The sequence below is a fragment of the Nannospalax galili genome, unplaced genomic scaffold, assembly GCF_000622305.1.
Source record: "Nannospalax galili isolate Female #2095 unplaced genomic scaffold, S.galili_v1.0 scaffold336, whole genome shotgun sequence".
Lineage (NCBI taxonomy): Eukaryota > Metazoa > Chordata > Mammalia > Rodentia > Spalacidae > Nannospalax > Nannospalax galili.
Genome location: NW_008343385.1, coordinates 5131775 through 5149301, shown reverse-complemented (window position 1 = coordinate 5149301; position 17527 = coordinate 5131775). Strand labels below are relative to the sequence as shown.

General features: G+C 38.3%; 1 protein-coding gene across 3 annotated transcripts in view; it reads left to right on the top strand.

Moving 5' to 3' along the window:
- Positions 1-17527, top strand: part of Tmem260 (transmembrane protein 260) — an 81608-nt gene that overhangs the window by 36516 nt on the left and 27565 nt on the right. For all 3 annotated transcript variants that reach the window (XM_029566668.1, XM_029566667.1, XM_008839529.3), the window contains exons 6-10: positions 1849-2028; positions 4127-4167; positions 7404-7487; positions 9200-9314; positions 11566-11735. In XM_029566668.1, coding sequence (XP_029422528.1) covers positions 1849-2028; positions 4127-4167; positions 7404-7487; positions 9200-9314; positions 11566-11735 — 590 coding nt within the window. The remainder of the gene's footprint in view (positions 1-1848; positions 2029-4126; positions 4168-7403; positions 7488-9199; positions 9315-11565; positions 11736-17527) is intronic.

The window sequence follows — 17527 nt, the reverse complement described above, 5'->3', positions numbered from 1 at the left end:
TAATATGAAACATGAAGTACACCACCATGTTATCTGGCAGAAGTGAAGCAGTTTTGCAAGTATGAAGATATTATGTTGAATAGTTAAAAGAGAAAGGATGTTACCCTAGATGACCCATAAGTTATCAGATGAGCTTTGTAGAGTCTAGAGGTCCGAGACAAAAGAAATCCAAAAGACAAAATGCAGCCTCAGACACACTCCTGCAGATTTTAAAGAAGTTTTCCACTTTTCTTGAAGAGACACCCTTCTCAGCATGGCCTCTGCTATATGTATGACTCCCATAAATTGTGAGCTAACAAGTTTGAACTGTTTTAACCTATTTTTAGCTGTTGGCAACTAGTTTTGCAGTAGAAAAATACAGATTTTATAAGGAGGGATAACTAAAACTAAAGACCTATAGAAGTTTCTTTTCTGATCCTGTTTGGTGTTCTATGTGCTTCCTGTATTTGTATGGGGATGTTCTTCCTTAATTTCAGGAAATTCTCTTCTACAATCATGTTTAAGACCTGGTCAACAACATTAACCTGAAATTCTTCTCCTTCCTCTATTCCTATGATCCGTAGATTTGGTCTTTTCATGGTGTCCCACATCTCTTGCATATTCCATTCCTGTGTTTTTTAAATTGTTCATAATCTTTGCTTGAGTGGTCCAATTCTTCAAATTTATCCTCCAATGTTTTCCATTGTTCTGTTTTCAGTGTTTCCAATGTTGTTTTCCATTTCATTCATTCTAGTAGTAAGGCTTTCTCCCCTGTTGTTTCAAGTTGGCTTATTGAGTTTTGCACTTCCTTCTTCATTTCTGTGTGAGTTTTCTTCTATGTTTCTATCTCTTTTGTGAATTCATTCAGAAGTTTATCCCTATCTTCTTTTAGCTCTTTGATTTGTTTGTTTGTGTGTTCTTTAAATTCATTAAATTCCTTGATCATGTTTATGATTGTTCTTTTAAATTCAGTGTCCTGGGTCATTTCTAGGGGGTTCTCCTTGTAGAACTCGTCTACAGGATTGGTGGAATTTGGTATGGACATAGTGTTTTGGCTTTCCATTTTATTATTCTTTCTTTGTGATTTTGGCATGTGAATTTCTTTTGTTGTTTATGACTCTGATATGAGAATTCAGTTGAAGTATGCTTCTGTTTGTTTTATCAGGGTGCCTAGATACTTTCTTTATTGATTATGTAAAGCTGGTTGGTACAGGGTTTAGGTTCTCTCAGGTTTAATTTGGAGGGAACTAATGACTTCAGATCAGCTCTTCAGGAGTGCCCACAGAAGCCCAATTCAGGTTCCAGTCAGGTACACTCAGGCTTCCTTCACCACATGGAGGCAGGATCCAGGTGCTCTCGGGCAGTCCCCTCCGTCCTCAGCCCCTATGCCAGACGGAGGACAGAGGGATGCCAGAACTCGGCACTCTGGTGGTCTGCTGAGATCAGAGCCACTACACCAATAGACGTTTAAACCACCTTCTCAGGCTGTCTGCTAGGATCTCAGCCTTAGCCCACCAAAGCCAGATCTGCCCTTGGGCCTTGGGAGGGGCCTCACAAAATCCCAGTTAGGGGGCTGGGTATGGCACGATTAGGGGAAGCTCACCACCACGTGGAGGCAGGATTAGGGGCTCTCAGGCCCGAGGCCAGAGGGAAGCCAGAGCTCGGCACTCTTTGGTGGTCAGCTGATGCAATTTTCTAGTAATCCATAGTAATCAGAAGGTTTTACATAATATTCTGTGTTGACTTACTATGAATTGAGAGGTCAGCTTTGAGCAAACACATTTGATGTTTCCTTTGGTGTTTTCTTCAAAATGAAGGCTGAATGAACTCATATAAAAGTTGTCATCCCCACCGTGTGCTCTGCTGCAGGAACTCTCCCTGGGCTCTCTGTTGAAGCTGGTTCTGGCCTTCTCTGCTGGCTTGCTGCCCTATGTCTACCTTCCCATTTCATCCTACCTCAGTCACGCCCGCTGGACCTGGGGAGACCAGACGACACTTCGAGGGTTTCTAACACATTTTCTCAGGGAAGAATATGGAACATTCAGCCTGGTAAACTATGCTTATAGTCTGACCAAGGAGACAAATGACAAAACTTGAGTGTTCTGTCTGGATCTTGTCTAAGATGGCAATACAGAGAATTTTCATTTTAGTTTGTTAACAAGCACACTTGTCCTTGGAATGTGGCTTTCACCTGTGGTAGGCACAAAAACATCAGTACCACTTAATCCAGCATCATTCTGCCATATCTAAAAAATACTTTCAGTCTTATTAGCCATGATTACTACTGTGGGACTTGCTCATCAATAAAAATATTTGGAGATGTTTGAAAGAAAGAAACTTTAAAATTTTTTATTTACTGTGACCACAACATCTCCAGCCACTTTTTTGTTTTTTTAGGTTGTGAGTCAAGACCTTACTGCATAGCACAGGCTTGGTTAAAACGTAGGATCTTCCCACCTCCACCTCTTGAGTATGGAATTACAAATGTGTGCCACCATACTCAGCTTTACATTTTCTTTTTTAAAACATACTTGATGAATAATAGTCATGTTGCTGTTTGTTTTCAAATGGAAAAGCTGTGTGTAAATGTTTCAGGAAATGAGTTTATTGAGTAGAAGCTGTACTTTTAAAGAAATTAAAAAGGCCTTGTCTTCCCTAAGGCACACTAGCAAAATACTTAACTGTGGTTCCTGTAAAGGATAAAAGAAAGGACAAATGGAAAGTATTTTAATATAGACAGTTTTGTCAGGTTTTGCTTGTATTCTGTGTTTTGCTGAAGAAGGAAATTTCAGAAATGTCTATTTACATAGAATTCTGAACACTAAAGAAGGTGTTGTTCAAGGACACACAAGAGTAGTACAACTATTTCTAAAACTTGGAAGAGAAGCCAGGCACGGTGGCACACAAGTATAATGCTGGCCGTTAGAAGACCAAAGCACTTTCTAGGCCAACCCAGTCCACAAAGTGAGGCTGTCTCAATAAATAAGTAAATAATGAAGAGGGGAATAATGAGCTCCAGGTTTAAGGTGGTAGTTACCTCTGAGGGATATGAAGGAGAGGCCTGCAAGGGTTTTGTGAAATTGTTGGTGGTATTGATGAGATTTTGTATTCCAGGCTGGCCTTGAACTCATAATCCTCTTGCCTTAACCTCCAAATGCTGGAATTACAGGCCTGTGCCACCATACTCAGCTTAGATTTTGTTTCCTGAATGGTAAAACTGGATTTAAAAAAAAAAAAAAACAAAAAAAAAAACTCTTTAGTCCTTAAGTACATATTATATACTTTTATAAATACATACATATATATATCACTTCTGGGAATACTTCACAATGAAAGAGAATAATAAAAGAATAATTGTTAATTATTTAGACTTAGAGAGTTTAATTCTTTAAATTTATACTATATTTTGCTTAGTTTAATCCATAAAAATGTAGATAGAGGGCTGTGCAAGATGATTCAGCAGGTAAGGGTTCTTCCCACGAAACCTAAGACCTGTTTGATCTCCAGAACCCACATGGTAAAAGGAGAGCACTGACTCCTATAGGTCGTCTTCTGGCCCCCCACTGCATGCCATGGTGGCATGAACATGTCCACACACATACACCCCAATGCGTGCGCACACACACACACACACACACACACACATGCGCACACATACATACATACATACATACATACACAATAAATAAATAAATGTAAAAAAATTAAATGTCACGTACATCATTTGAATCCAGGTCTTCTGATTGTTCAAAGTCAACCTTTTAAAAAAAGTAGGTTGAGGGCCTGTCTAGATTTAAGATTTGTGAAATGATTGTGAAACTATGAGCTATCCGGTTATCAGGAGCCCTGATCAAAGTATTGAGATGTAAAGAGAGGCTGCAACAGAAGTGTAAAGGACTGTGGGCTCATTGATGTGGTCAGTAATCATTCCTTCTGCAGTAGTTTAACTGGTTTTTAGCCAAATATTTCTAAGTTTTCCTAAAGGAAGTCCAGCTTTAGTTTACCCTGATTCTGAAAATTCAGCAAGGCTCTGAAGACTGAGTAGAGGGAAATGTTGCACCATCTGTTTAGATGATTAAAGATGCATTCATCTAACAAAGCTTCAGTTTAATTCTTGTGCAAATAAATATTCCTCTTTTGTGTTTAGGCTAAATCTGAAATAGGATCCAGTATGTCTGAAATTCTGCTGTGAGTACGAAATAGTCAAAAGTATTTTTAAATGGATTTTCTGTTAGCTATTTTAAATGATTTTTGAAGCTTTTCTTAGTTCTTTTCTTTGCCAAGTATTTCTGAGATGTAGTTTTTGCCTCTGCAATTAGTTGTTTGTACACTGTATTCTAGCATAGAACTGCACAAGTTCAGGTCAAGAAATAAACAACAGTATATGAGGAGTTTAGGAGACTGCCCAGTGCCTAAAACCTACAATGCTTCAGCTTTCAGCTGGATATAAAACGACCCAGTATGATGTTGCTCTGAAAATAATTTACTTTTTGCTCTGGTTTTCCTACTATTCTTTTTTTTTTAGAGACATTGTCTAACTTTGTCTTTATCATGATTTGAACAATTTTCTTACTTTGGTTTGAACTATGCTCATTTATTCCTTCCTAGCTTAATTTCTACAGTATCTCTTAGGACTTTCTTTTGGCTGTCGTGGGCTTTATTTTTGACTTTGTATTTTTAACATCCAACTTTATTAGTGCCAGCTTAAGCAGATCTGTGTCTTCTATCTAGCCAATAGTTTTCTTTAAAGAGTGGATTAATGTTTGATTTAAAACCTACACAGATTAAGACAACTTGAGAAAGCTCCATGTCAACTTTAAAATTATCAATACCAATTATAATTCTTCAAATATAGAATTTCAGAATAAAACTGGTTTTTTTTTTTGTTTTTTTTTTTGAGACAGGTCTCCCTGTAGCCCCAGCTGTCCTGGAACTCACTATGTAGACCAGGCTGGCCTTGAACTCACAGAGATCCACCTGCTCTGCCTCCCGAGTGCTGGGATTAAAGGCATGCACCACCACACCCAGCCTAAAACTAGTTTTTATAACACTCAAGTGATTTCTTAATTTCTAATTTGGAACTTTTTGAGGCTATGTAAAGAAGCTGTTGGGGAGAATACATTCATTCTCTCTCCCTCCCCCGGTGTGCCATCATGCCTGACTACAATTACATTTTTTAAAAGAACGTGTTTATTATCTCTCTCTCTCTCTCTCTCTCTCTCTCTCTCTCTCTCTCTCTCTCTCCCTCTCCCCCTCCCTCTCCCTCCCTCCCTCCAGCCCTTCTTCCCCTCCCTCCCTCCCTCCAGCCCTTCTTCTCCTCCCTTCTTCCCTCCCTCCCTTCCTTTATTATTTAGAGATACGGTCTCAATATATAGTCCAGGACTGACCTTGAACTCAAACTCCTCATGCTTCAGCCTCCAGAGTGCTGGGAATACTCTGTGCCACTATGCTTCATATTCCTTATTTTTATATTTTTTTCCTACTCCAAAATAGGATACATAATCATGAAAAAAATTTAAAATATAATTAATCAAAAGTAAGACCATTAAAATTACCCATAATTCCAATATGCAGAGAAAAGCCACCGTTTTTGTTTTGAGGCAGGGTCACTCCAGCTGGCCTGGAATTAGCTATGTAGACTAGAGTGACCTTGAGCTCATAGAGCTCTACCTGTCTCTGCCTCCCAAGTGTTGGGGAAAAAGGCATCCCTAGCAAGAAAACCACTGTTAACATTTTTGTGTATAGTCTTACAAGCTTTTATAATTTTCTTTGCCTTTAAAAAAATGAATTCACAAGATACAATTTTATTAGCCTGCTCTTTTTGACTTTACAACATATCTTGAAACTATTTCCCTATCATCAGTTATTCCTATATTACCTTTTGGTGGTTCTCAGAAAGGATTTTAAATATTTCTTTGAATGTTTGACTCCGATTTTCTGTCACTCTTTTCTCTCTTGTTGCAAACAAGGTAGAGAAAGCTGCTTTCAATTGAGACTTTATCAGTGGCTCTGTGCTTTCGCCATCTTCAGCTTGACTCTGGGAAGACATGCTGCCTGTCCCTCCCTGCCTGTCTTCCTGGGATCATTGTAGCATTACAGGTTCTCATTGTGTTTTACCTCAGCAAGTCCACGTGAACTCCTAGGAGTTCTCAAGAGTAATCCTAGACCATACATCCAACTTGTATTAGTTACACAGAAAAAGGCATCTACTGGGAACTGACAGTAAAATAGCAGCTATTAGGTTTTATACACAGAAAAAAGACTGCACAAGTGATGAGCACTCACACCCTCACAGGCACCAAATCATCCTGTGGGATGGAGATGGAACCCTCCCACTGGAGTGAGAGAATTCTTGGACTTTAATTGTTTCAGGTAGACAGGTTGTTGAGAGAGGAGATTCATAATTAACTTATAAGAAAATCCTTCAAAATGATGGAACCTAATCATGTACCCTTTCCCAGTCTAGCAAATTAAATTCTTTCCCTACATATATCTCTAAATTGCAATCCTGTACAAGGAAATTATTGAATCTAACCTTAGGCAGTGGCCATCTTTTAAAGCTTACATTTAAGCAACAGATCTGTAAGAATTAATTTTGAGACTGACTTCATTTCTTTTGAAGAAACGGCCTCACACTGGAATCAATTTTTCAAGTATGTTTGCAAATTAGCGAGGGCGGCGTCTCATAGTAGATGTGTCTCCATTAGTAAAATGCACATTGTATGGCCTCCGTAATTACAGCATCACATTTTCTGCACTGAAATCGCCAATAGGGAGCTGAGAGTTTCTTTAATGTCATTTATTTTTTTGGAAATTAAAGATCTCTCCAGCAGTGGCTATTTTAAAACTCAAATAACACTGAAAAATGCTTGTTCGTTAATGGGAGAATTTAGTTTAATTTTATGAAAGAAAATGAATAGTTTTCTCTGCCATTGCTTAAACATTTTCCAAACCAAATAATGTAGAAAACAAAGAAGCTGCTTAAGGAAGAAGATAACCAAGAAAGAATGGCTGGAAATCCCTTTTCTTGGCCCTTTTTTCCTCCAGAAAACAATTAGGATTAATTTTGTTTTTAATTACTAAATCACTGGTGACCATGTCTATACTACCAACAGAATCCATTTAAAATCCCTTTCAAATAACTTTTTATCAAGATATCAGTGATGTCCTGTACAGTATATGAATGTCAATCCTAAATGACATGTTAATAACAAAATACTGCAACTAGGAAATATCTAAGAATTGTTTGACTCTTTCTGTAATGCTCCCCTCCCAATTTGAAGGAAGACAAAATAATTTTAAAATCTGATCACAGTTCTTAAAGTGGTTTAGTGCATAATGGAATGTTTTCTAGATAAAATGTTTTCTTTGAAATTTACTAAGCTTCTTATACATCAACAGTAAGTTACTTTGTTTTTTTACAGTTCACAAATAACAAATATGAAGACTGAGCTTTCATTTAACATCCAAGCTCTCGCAATTTGGGCAAATATATGCTTAGTAATAAGGTGAGTAAAATAATGCTTTTTGTTGCTGTTTTTCCCATGTTTGAGAATCGAATTTAGGTTTTAGGTATGTCACTATAGAATGTTACCAGTATTGTCTTATATTTCAAACAAGTGACTCCTACCCATTTCTATTAAGGCTAATATATATTATTTCCTTGTTGTTTTATTTTGTGTTATGACTACAAATCAGTGATTTTAAAAATTAATCATTTGAGGGCCAGGCATGATGACTCCCAGCACTTGGGAGGGAGAGGCAAGTGATCTCGTGAGAGCCAGGCCAGTCTGGTCTACACAGTGAGTTTGAGGCCAGCTGGGGCTACAAGGAACCTGTCTCAAATAAAACAAAAAATGGGCTGGAGAGATGGCTCAGCGGTTAAGAGCACTGGCTGCTCTTACAGAGAACCCAAGTTCAATTCCCAGTACCCACATGGCAGCGAATAGCCATCTGTAACTCAGTTCCAGGAAACCAGGAGATCAACACCTTCTTCTGACTTCTTTGGGCATTGCACAACATGGGTGCACTTATAAAAATGCAGGCAACACACTTGTACACATACAATCAAAATAATAAATAAAATTTTAAAATATTAAAACCACAAAACCCCCAAAATTGATCATTTGATATCTTAAACTTAGGGTTTGTTCTCTTATCTGCCCATAGTTAATTATTGTTGACTTGCAAAGTAAGCATGCAGCTATTAAAAATTCCTCTGATAATAAAAGAAAACCTCATTACTGGGCATGGTGGTACATTCCTGTAATCCCAATATTCAGGAGGCTGAGGCAGGAAGACCACCATGAGTTTGAAGCCAGTCAGGATTTTATAACAAAACCCTGGTTTTTTGGGGTTTTTGGTTTCTGTTCTGTTGAATATATTTGTAAATACACATATATCTGTATTTCTGCTTGTTTAACACTTAATATTATATTAACATTTTCCCATACCAAAAAAGATCATTAAATGCCTGTAAATATCTATATTATATTTTATCCGATAATCATAAAAAAATTAATTCACTTTGAACATTTATATATTTATTACTTATGGCACTGAAGACTGAATCCAGAACCTTCTGCATGTGTGGCAAGTGCTCTGCCACTGAGCTGAGCCAAGCTGTGTCCCCAGTTGTACTTGGGTAGTTGATTTAAATGTTCTGCTTGGGGACCATTAAATTGCCTGCAGCTTTCCACTCTTACCAGTGGTTCTAAAGCACTCTCCTAGATTAATGTTTATTTTCATTTCTGACTATTTCTTAAAGATTTACATCCAAATGTTATATAACTGAGTCAGTGGTTGTATTTAAATTTAAGGCATTCATAGAGATATGATCTAATTAACTTGCCACACTACTGAATTCTCACCAGCATTGAGATTCATCATTTTAAACCTTTATTATTTTGAGCATGAAGGTCTTTTTATTTTGCATATGCTAAATGACTTCTCAAATTTAACAAGATTACAAGTTTGTCTATTTTCTATGAATTCTAGCTTTATATCTGTTGCATATTGTTGCAAGTTTACTTGCCTACAATATGTAATTCATATTTATTATTATATTTGGTTGTTAATTTGTCTGCTTAGAGTTTGAAAACTTAGATCTTCTTAAAAATAGCAAGTTTTATAGTTAAAAATATTTTTCTATAGCTTAAAGATATATATATTATTGATATTCCTGCATATAGGTAATTTTGGACATATTTTTATTTTGAAGGGACAAACAGCATTCATCATTAGTGTGGCTTTTCACGGGAATGGTTTGCGTTTATTCATTTTTCTTCGCCTGGAGGGCAAATTTAGATATCTCAAAACCACTTTTCATGGGTGTGGTAAGTTTACTTAGATACATTTTTAAACAGTAAATTTGTAAAAGTTGTAGAAATTTGTTTTTCATGAACCTGGTCAAAGAGCAAATTATTTTAGGTATTGTAAAAATTATGTATATATTTTTTATAAATCAGAAGTTAAGTTATAGAGTCTGCATTAGTTACTTTTCTGTTGCTGTGATAAAACACCATGAACAAGCAACTTTATTGAGCTTACAGTTCCAGAGGGTTAAGAGTCCATCATAGTGCAGAGGCATGGCAGCAGAGGTGGCCAGAGCAGAAAGCTGAGCACTCATCTTCAAGCAGCACAGGAAGCAGAGAGAGCAAAACTGGAAAGGGGCAAGACTATAAACTTTTTTTTTGGTCTTTTTTGAAGCAGGGTCTCCCTGTAAGCCCCAGCTGTCCTGGAACTCACTGTGTAGACCAGGCTGGCCTTGAACTCACAGAGATCCGTCTGCCTCTGCCTCCCAAGTACTGGGACTACAGGCATGCACCACCATACCTGGCAAGACTATAAACTTTTAAAGCCAGCCCCAGTGACATGTTCCATCCAGTAAGACCATACCTCCTAGAGGTTCCATGGCACTCCCCAGGTAGTACTACCAGCTGACCAAGTATTCAAATACTTGGAGACCATGGGGGGGGGGGGACATTCTCATTCAAACCACCACAGAGCCATTAAGGCCAAGGCCTCTTTTTAGGGAAAGCAATATTTAAGATAGATATGGTGATACACACATACAATCCCAGCATTTAAGGGGCTGAAGCAGGAGGATCAGGAATTCATAGTGAGTTCAAGGCCAGCCTGAGCTGTATAAGACTCTGTCTTAAAACAAACAAATAGACTAGTGGCGCACGCCTTTAATCCCAGCACTTGGGAGGCAGAAGCAGGTGGATCTCTGTGAGTTTGAGGCAAGCCTGGTCTACATAGCAAGTTCCAGGCCAGCGGGGGCTACGGGGAGACCCTATCTCAAAAAAAAGACACCCCCCCAAAAAAAAAAACTAAACAAATAATGCAGTTGTAAGTTAACTGAGTAGTTAAATAGAAAAATGAATCTAAGAGAATTTAAGTCAGTTAGTGTGTGTGTGTGTGTGTGTGTGTGTGTGTGTGTGTGTGTACCTGCAAATACAGGAACAACTGCATTTCACATGGAATTCCATTCAGAATAGCAAAATATGATATAAGAGGGGAGAAGACAGAGTGCCTGCTGACACACCCCATTCTTACATCAGTTGTTCAGGCCTATGCAAAGAGCATGGCATTTCTGTTTTCCCTGGCAGCCATCTGTGAGATTGGGATTAGACTCTTTCTAAGATTGAGATTAGGGTATTGCTTCTCCCCCCTTCCTGATTTTGTTTTTGAAGTGGGAGAAAGGGAGGTCTCTTTGTAGCCCAGGCTGGCCTTTAACTTATCATCTTCTTCCCTCAGCCTCTTGAGTAATGGAATTATAGGCATGAACCCTCATACCTGCTTCTGTTTCTTCTTATGCTACAAACTATAAATGTAAATAGTTATTTTGGAAAGCTGAAACCACCTGCTGTTTTTTTATGTATGCTTAAGAGGCCTAAAACCATTCTACTTGATCCTCTTAAATTTCAAATCGGTTAAGAAACAAGATAAGTCAATATAAAGTGGGTGGATGATCACCTTTATTACTGATAATGCTAGACTGGAGAATGTGACTTCTGAGAGCAAAGGGACTTCCTTATGCTATCCTTCGAAGCAGACAATCCTAGCCACGACTCACAAGCAGTGCCATATGCCTGTTTACCACCACCCACTGGGGCCTCAAGGACAGGGTCTGCCCCAGACCAGTGCTTTTTGTGGGTGGCTCACTTGCAAAAGAAACAGAGAGGGAAAGAGGACTGTGCTTGGCCCAGTTGAAGCTGCCAGTTCTCTATTGGATTAATCCTACAGGAATAAGGGAGGGGTTGGGGAGAAGTAGAGCTTTTCTGAGGAAGTAAAGCAAAAGCATTTCTTTACCTCTTCCACTTACAAATTTCTGGAATCAAAGTGAAGCCTGTAGTTCTGAGATGAATGTTGTGGGTCCCAAAGGAGAGCTGCACATGCCAAACTAGGAAGGGGCAACACTGGAAAATAAAGTAACCTGGGGCTGGATTGGAGAAGTACCTTAACAAGGTCTGATGCATTAGGCATAAGCAACTAGGTGTACATGAAATTCTTTTTATTTTATAAGTTCCCAACTGATCATATAGTCCTGACAGATAGACATACTGTTTGTGTGTCTCACAGGTGGAACGATTCTGGATGCAGAGCAATGCAGTAGTGGCTGTCCTCGCTGGCGTTGGGTTGGCTGCACTTGTGTCTGAGACTAACCGAGTGCTGAATAGCAAGGGAATTCAGTGTCTGGAGTGGCTGTCAGCAACACTTTTTGTAGTTTTCCAGATATACTCTAATTACAGGTAAGAACACATGGTTATTTTTCCAAAAAGTCATACTTATGTCAAAGACATTTGGGTATTTCGATTCTAGGACTATTTCATTTCTAACTTCCTGGTTTCCAGGACTTGAAGTGAGGACAGCTTGGTGTGATGCTGTGGTTTCGGAGTTCAGATGCTTGCTAAGCTTCCTCCAGTTCTGTGGTTTCCAACCATCACAAACAAGGATGGAGTCTGTGCATGTGGACTATTTGGTTATTTTCTTTTAAAGAACCCTAGAAGTACCTTGTTGAATATGGGTAAATCTAAAATTTCATGTTAAAATACTCTGTACATAGGGAATAAAAAAATTTGGAGTTCTTTGTGTACCCTAAAATAATTCACTTTATGCTTCAAATTTTTCATCTTTTGAGTAGTACCTGGCACTTTTCCAGTTAATATTGTAGTAGAGAATATTGATATTTCAAAATTAAGTTCCAGAAGTTAACTCTCATATGCTATTAGTATTATATATTTAAATTTTTTAAAATAACCTTTACAATGAAAATCTCAGTATAACATAAAAGATGTTCATGTCTTTGTTTGTTTGAGACAGGATCTCCCTGTAGCCCCAACGGGCCTGGAACTCAGTACATAGACCAGACTGGCCTTAATCTCACAGAGATCTGCCTGCCTCTGCCTCTTGAGAGCTGGGATTAAGGTGTGCACCACCATGCCCAGCAGATGTTCAAATTTTAAGTGATAATTTATTTTAAGCAGTATCATTGTAAAATTAGAAGAGAGAGCCTTTAAGTGTTTGTTATAGTGGCTTTGGTATCATTGTAAAAGACTAAATTTTCTCTTGTAGCTTAACTTTTTTAAAATTAACTCCTTAGGTCAGCACACATAGTAATGGGCTCCATCATGGCCTCTTCATACATATGTGCCATTACACTTGGTTCTCATTTGTTCCTGTCCGTTCTCCCTGTGCTTCTTCCCCCATTCAGTTGGTTCCATTTCTTCCCCCAGTTAGAACTTCCTTCTGTTTTCCTGTTGTATGAATTTTGTTATGCTATTTCTCACTTCCTTAAGATCTTTTCCTCCCCTCTCATGGATCACCTTTCTAATTTTGTATCTTAACATGCACATTGTTATATCAGGATCAAGTCCATTAGTGCTTGTTTTATGAAATTACGGCCTCAGTGTTTGGTGTGTATATATTTGTAATTGTTACATCTTCCAGATGAATTATTTCCTTTGTTAATATATAGTAACCTCCTTTATCTCCTCTGAATAATTTGAGTTTGAAGTTCACTTTATTGGATATAGAATAGCTGCGCCACCCTGATTTTGGCTTCCATTCACTTGATAGATTGACTTCCATCCTTTAATAGTATCTGTTGGTATCTTTACTAGTGATGTATATTTCTTGGAAGTAACAGATAGTTGGATCTTGTTTTTTAATCCAGTCAGCCAATCTGTATCTCTTTATTGGTGAGTTGGGGCCTTTTACATTTAAGTTTACTATTGAGAGATGTTTGTTAACTCCTATAATTTTTGTTGGTTGATGTGATTGTTGTTTGTTCTTTTCTTTGTTCCCTAGTAGTTAGTGTCCTACCATTATCAACAGTTTCTTGTGTTTACTGTGTTGGGTAATGATGGATTCCTTCCTATTTATCATTTGTTTAGCCGTTCCTCTCATACAATTTTTCTTTCCTGTGCTCCCCTGATTGACACTGTCTTTCTGCCTTCTCTGTATTCCTTTAAGTATCTTCTTCAATGCTAGTTTGGGGATCATGAACTCCCTTAGTTTGTGCTTGTTTTGAAATATCTTTATTTCTCCATCAATTTTAAAAGATGCCTTTGGATATAGCAATATTGATTGGTAGTCTTTACTTTCAGGGCTTAAAATATATCATTCCATGCTTTCCTGGCTTTGAGGGTTGTTGAAGCAAGAGCTGGTGTTCTGATGTTTCTGCCATTGTGGGTGAAGTAGCGTTTTCCTCTTACTGCTTTTATTATTGTTTCTTTGGTTGGTACTTTTTTCCCTATTTTTAATATTTTTATTGATTTTTTTGTGCATTTCATACAATAGTTCTTAATCCAGTTTAGACACCCCCCTCCTCTATCCATTCTTCCCCCTCCAACCCACCCCCACCAAACCTTGTGCCTTCTGTCATTTATGTTAAGTTCTATCTGGTCAAGCATTTGTATCCAGATGTCCTATGGTGCAAGTTCATCCACTAGAGTCTAGTCAGCCAATCAGAGATCTTAAAGAAGATCTACTCTCCCTCACCCATCAGTAAAACGTTACCAACAGTTCCCAGGCTAGGATCTGGCCCCACCACCTATTTCCCTCATTGCACACTGGGCCCTTGTCTGATTGAGTTGGTATGGGTCTTGCTTTGTGTTTTTGACATCTTGGATGTAATGTGCTTTGAAGAGGTTCTTCTTTGGTCATATGCATTTGTGTTCCTAATGTTCCTTGTGTTTAAATGTCTATTTCTCTCTCTAGTTTGAGAAAATTTTCTGCTATAATTTCATCAAAGAGATTTTTCTGTGCCTTTAGTGTTGATCTGATCTCCCTTTTCTAGGCTGTGGATTCCTGGGTTTGATCTTTTGATTGTACCCAAACTTCTTGGATGTTGTGATTATTTTCCTTTCTGTATTTTTTTTTTTTTTTACTGATACTTGAATGCCTTATTTCATAAGCCATGCCCTCCATCCCTGACATTCCTTCTCTGGCTTGGTCAAGTCTGCTGGTCATGGTTTCCGTTGTGTTTTTATATGATTAATTGAGTTTCTTTTCCAACCTTTATATTTGTTTTCTTTTTTGCCCCAAGCCTCAATTTCCTTGCTGAATTTTTCTTCCATATTGCTGGCTTTCTCATCCATTTTGCTCACTCTTTCTTTCCTCTGTGTTTCTGACTTTCCTCTTTAGGGTCTGGACTGAATTCATCTGCTTATTCCTGTCCTCTTTCAGATTAGGAATGAGACAGGGAAAGGAGAGAGAAAGAGGGGTCACAAGATTAAATAAATGAAAGAAGGATAAGAGGTGGTGGAGAAGCAAATTAGGGAAGGAAAGTAAAAGAACAAGAGACTAGGAAAAGCTGAAAAAGAAAGAAACAACAGCAAAGCGGTCCCAAGAGTGAAAAAGTGTGAAAACAAATAATGTAAGAAGAGAAGTTTTTTAAAAGCCAGGAATGTAAAGCCAGAATACTACTGTAAGGAGGGGAAGAGGAGAAGAGAGGTCAAAAATAGACTTAAGAAAGAAAAAAGTATATTGCCTTAAATGGAAAAATATGTAAACAAAATTAATGACTGTATAAAGGAGGTTAACACATAAAAACATTCATTTCAATAAAGCTGAGATCTCAGCAGTGTCTGTTCCGGCTCCCTCTGGCATAGGAGCTGAGAATTTGGGATCTCCTGAGAGTGCCTGGATCCTGACCCCACATGGTGATAAGAGTTATGCAATTTGGGAGTCTTTTAGATAGACCCACTGAAGGGATACCCCAGTTGCCTCACACTGTGTCCTGTTCAGCATGGAAGAACTCAGGGCGGTCCCGATTCCCTATCGGTAATTTGGGTAACCTCTTCAGAGGATGGCGTGATAAGAATAGGAGGTAGGAATTGGCTAGGCAGTTAGGGTGAAAAAGACCCCAAAGAAAAGTAGTCAGTTTCTTAGCTAAAAGTCAAAATGTCCTTGGGCCTCTTAGCATCATACTCTGTTCCAAAGGCCAAAAATGTCAGAAGTATCTGGGAGTTCTTATCTAATCCCTAAAAGATTTTAGGGTTACCTCTTCAGAGGGAGGAATGTTAAAGTAGCAAAAAGCCCCATTGGAAAAGAAAAAAAAAAAAAAAAAAAGAGAAAAGGGAAAAGAAGGTTTCCAAAACCCCCAAAAAAAAAAAAAAAAAAAATCAAAGAAGAAGAAAGAGTCCATCAGAAAAAAGTTATCAGAAAAGTTATCAGAAAAAAGTGATGCGAAGATATGGGAGGTGCTGGAGGGGAGGGAGTGGGCATGGATTTGATCAAAACACCTTATATGCATGTATGAAATTCTCACTAAAGTTTTTTTTTTTAAGTTAAAAAAGCCATTCATGTCTAGATTATTTCTTCAGAAGAAAACATTAGTTGTAACCTACAAGGCATAGGTGTAGGAAAGGACTTTCTAAATCAGACATCAATTGCTCAAGAAATAAGGCCAAGAATCAACAAGTGGGACCTCATTTTAAACTAAAAAGCTTCTGTACAGCAAAAGAAACAACCAAGGAAGTGAAGAGAAAACCCACAGAGTGGATGAAAATCTTCACCAGCAACACATCTGACAGAGGTTTAAAGAATATATAAAGAATTCAAAAAACAGGGGCTGGAGAGATGGCTCAGCGGTTAAGAGCACTGACTGCTCTCGCAGAGGACCTGGGTTCAATTCCCAGCACCCACATGGCGGCTACGAACCGTCCTTAATTCTAGTTCCAGGGGAATCCGAAACCCTCTTCTGACTTCCGTGGCATTGCACGACACGGGTGCACTCACTTACATGCAGACAATAGACGCATACACATAAAATAAAAATAATAAATAAAATACTTTAAAAAGAAAGAATTCAAAAAACAAAGAATCAAGAAAGCGAGTGACCCAATTAAAAGATGGGCTAAAAATCTGAACAGAGAGTTCTCAAAGGAATAAATAAAGATGGCCAAGAAACATCTTTAAAAGTGTTCAACATCATTAGTAATTAGGGAAATGCAAATTAAAACCACTTTAAGGTTTCATTTTACCCCAGTCAGACTGACTAAGATCAAGAGAACAAGTGATACCAAATGCTGGAGAGAATGTGGGGAAAGGGGAACACTCATCCACTGCTGGTGGGGCTGCAAACTTGTGCAACCCCTATGGAAAGCAGTGTGGAGAACTCTTAAAAAACTACAGATGAAGCTACCATTTTACCCGGTTATGCATAGCCAAAGGACTCATCCTGCTGTAGAAACACTTATACTATCCATGTTTGTTGCTGCTTTTTTCACAATAGCTAAGAGATGGAAGCAACCTGTGTCCCTCAACTGATGAGTGACTATTTCTTTAAAAAATTTTAGTTATGGAACTGGAGAGATGGCTCAGTGGTTAAGAGCACTGGCTGCTCTTGCAGAGGACCCAGGTTTGATTCCTAACTCCCACATGGTGGCTGTAACTCCAGTTCCAGAGGATCTGGTGCCCTCTTCTGACCGCCTCGGGCATTGTATAACACGGGTACACCTACCTACATGCAAGCAATACACTCATACACATAAAATAAAAATAATGAATAAAATATTAAAAATTTTTTTAATTACATTGTTTCTTTTGCATCGGGGAGGGGCACTGTGCTCTTGCCAGGAACAAGTATGGAAGTCAGAGGACAGCTTGCCGGAGTCTGTTCTCCTTACGCCATGTCCTGGAGTATGGGGGATCAAATTCAGGTTATCAGTTTTGGTGGCAAGTGCTTTTACCTTCTGAGCCATCTTGCCCACCCAATAAAAACATTTAAAGTTTTTAAATATAATAAAAATCCTCCTAAATACATAGAAAAAAAAGGAACATGGAGGAAAAAGAAAAAGAAAAAAAGATATCAGAGCAGCTTCTTTTTGCTTCCTCAAAATTTGAGGACTTCTAGTTCTGTGTGGAGGGGAGGGGTCAGTTGAACTTGTGGTCTCATCTTTCCTTTGATGTTTGATGTTGGCTGGTTCTGTATTAGACAAGTATCCATTGACCAGAGCTGTCTTCACAGCACTCTTTTTCCTTCTTTGTGCATTAGGGGCTAGCTACACAGCTACACTTGGCTTTGCATTCTGTGTGC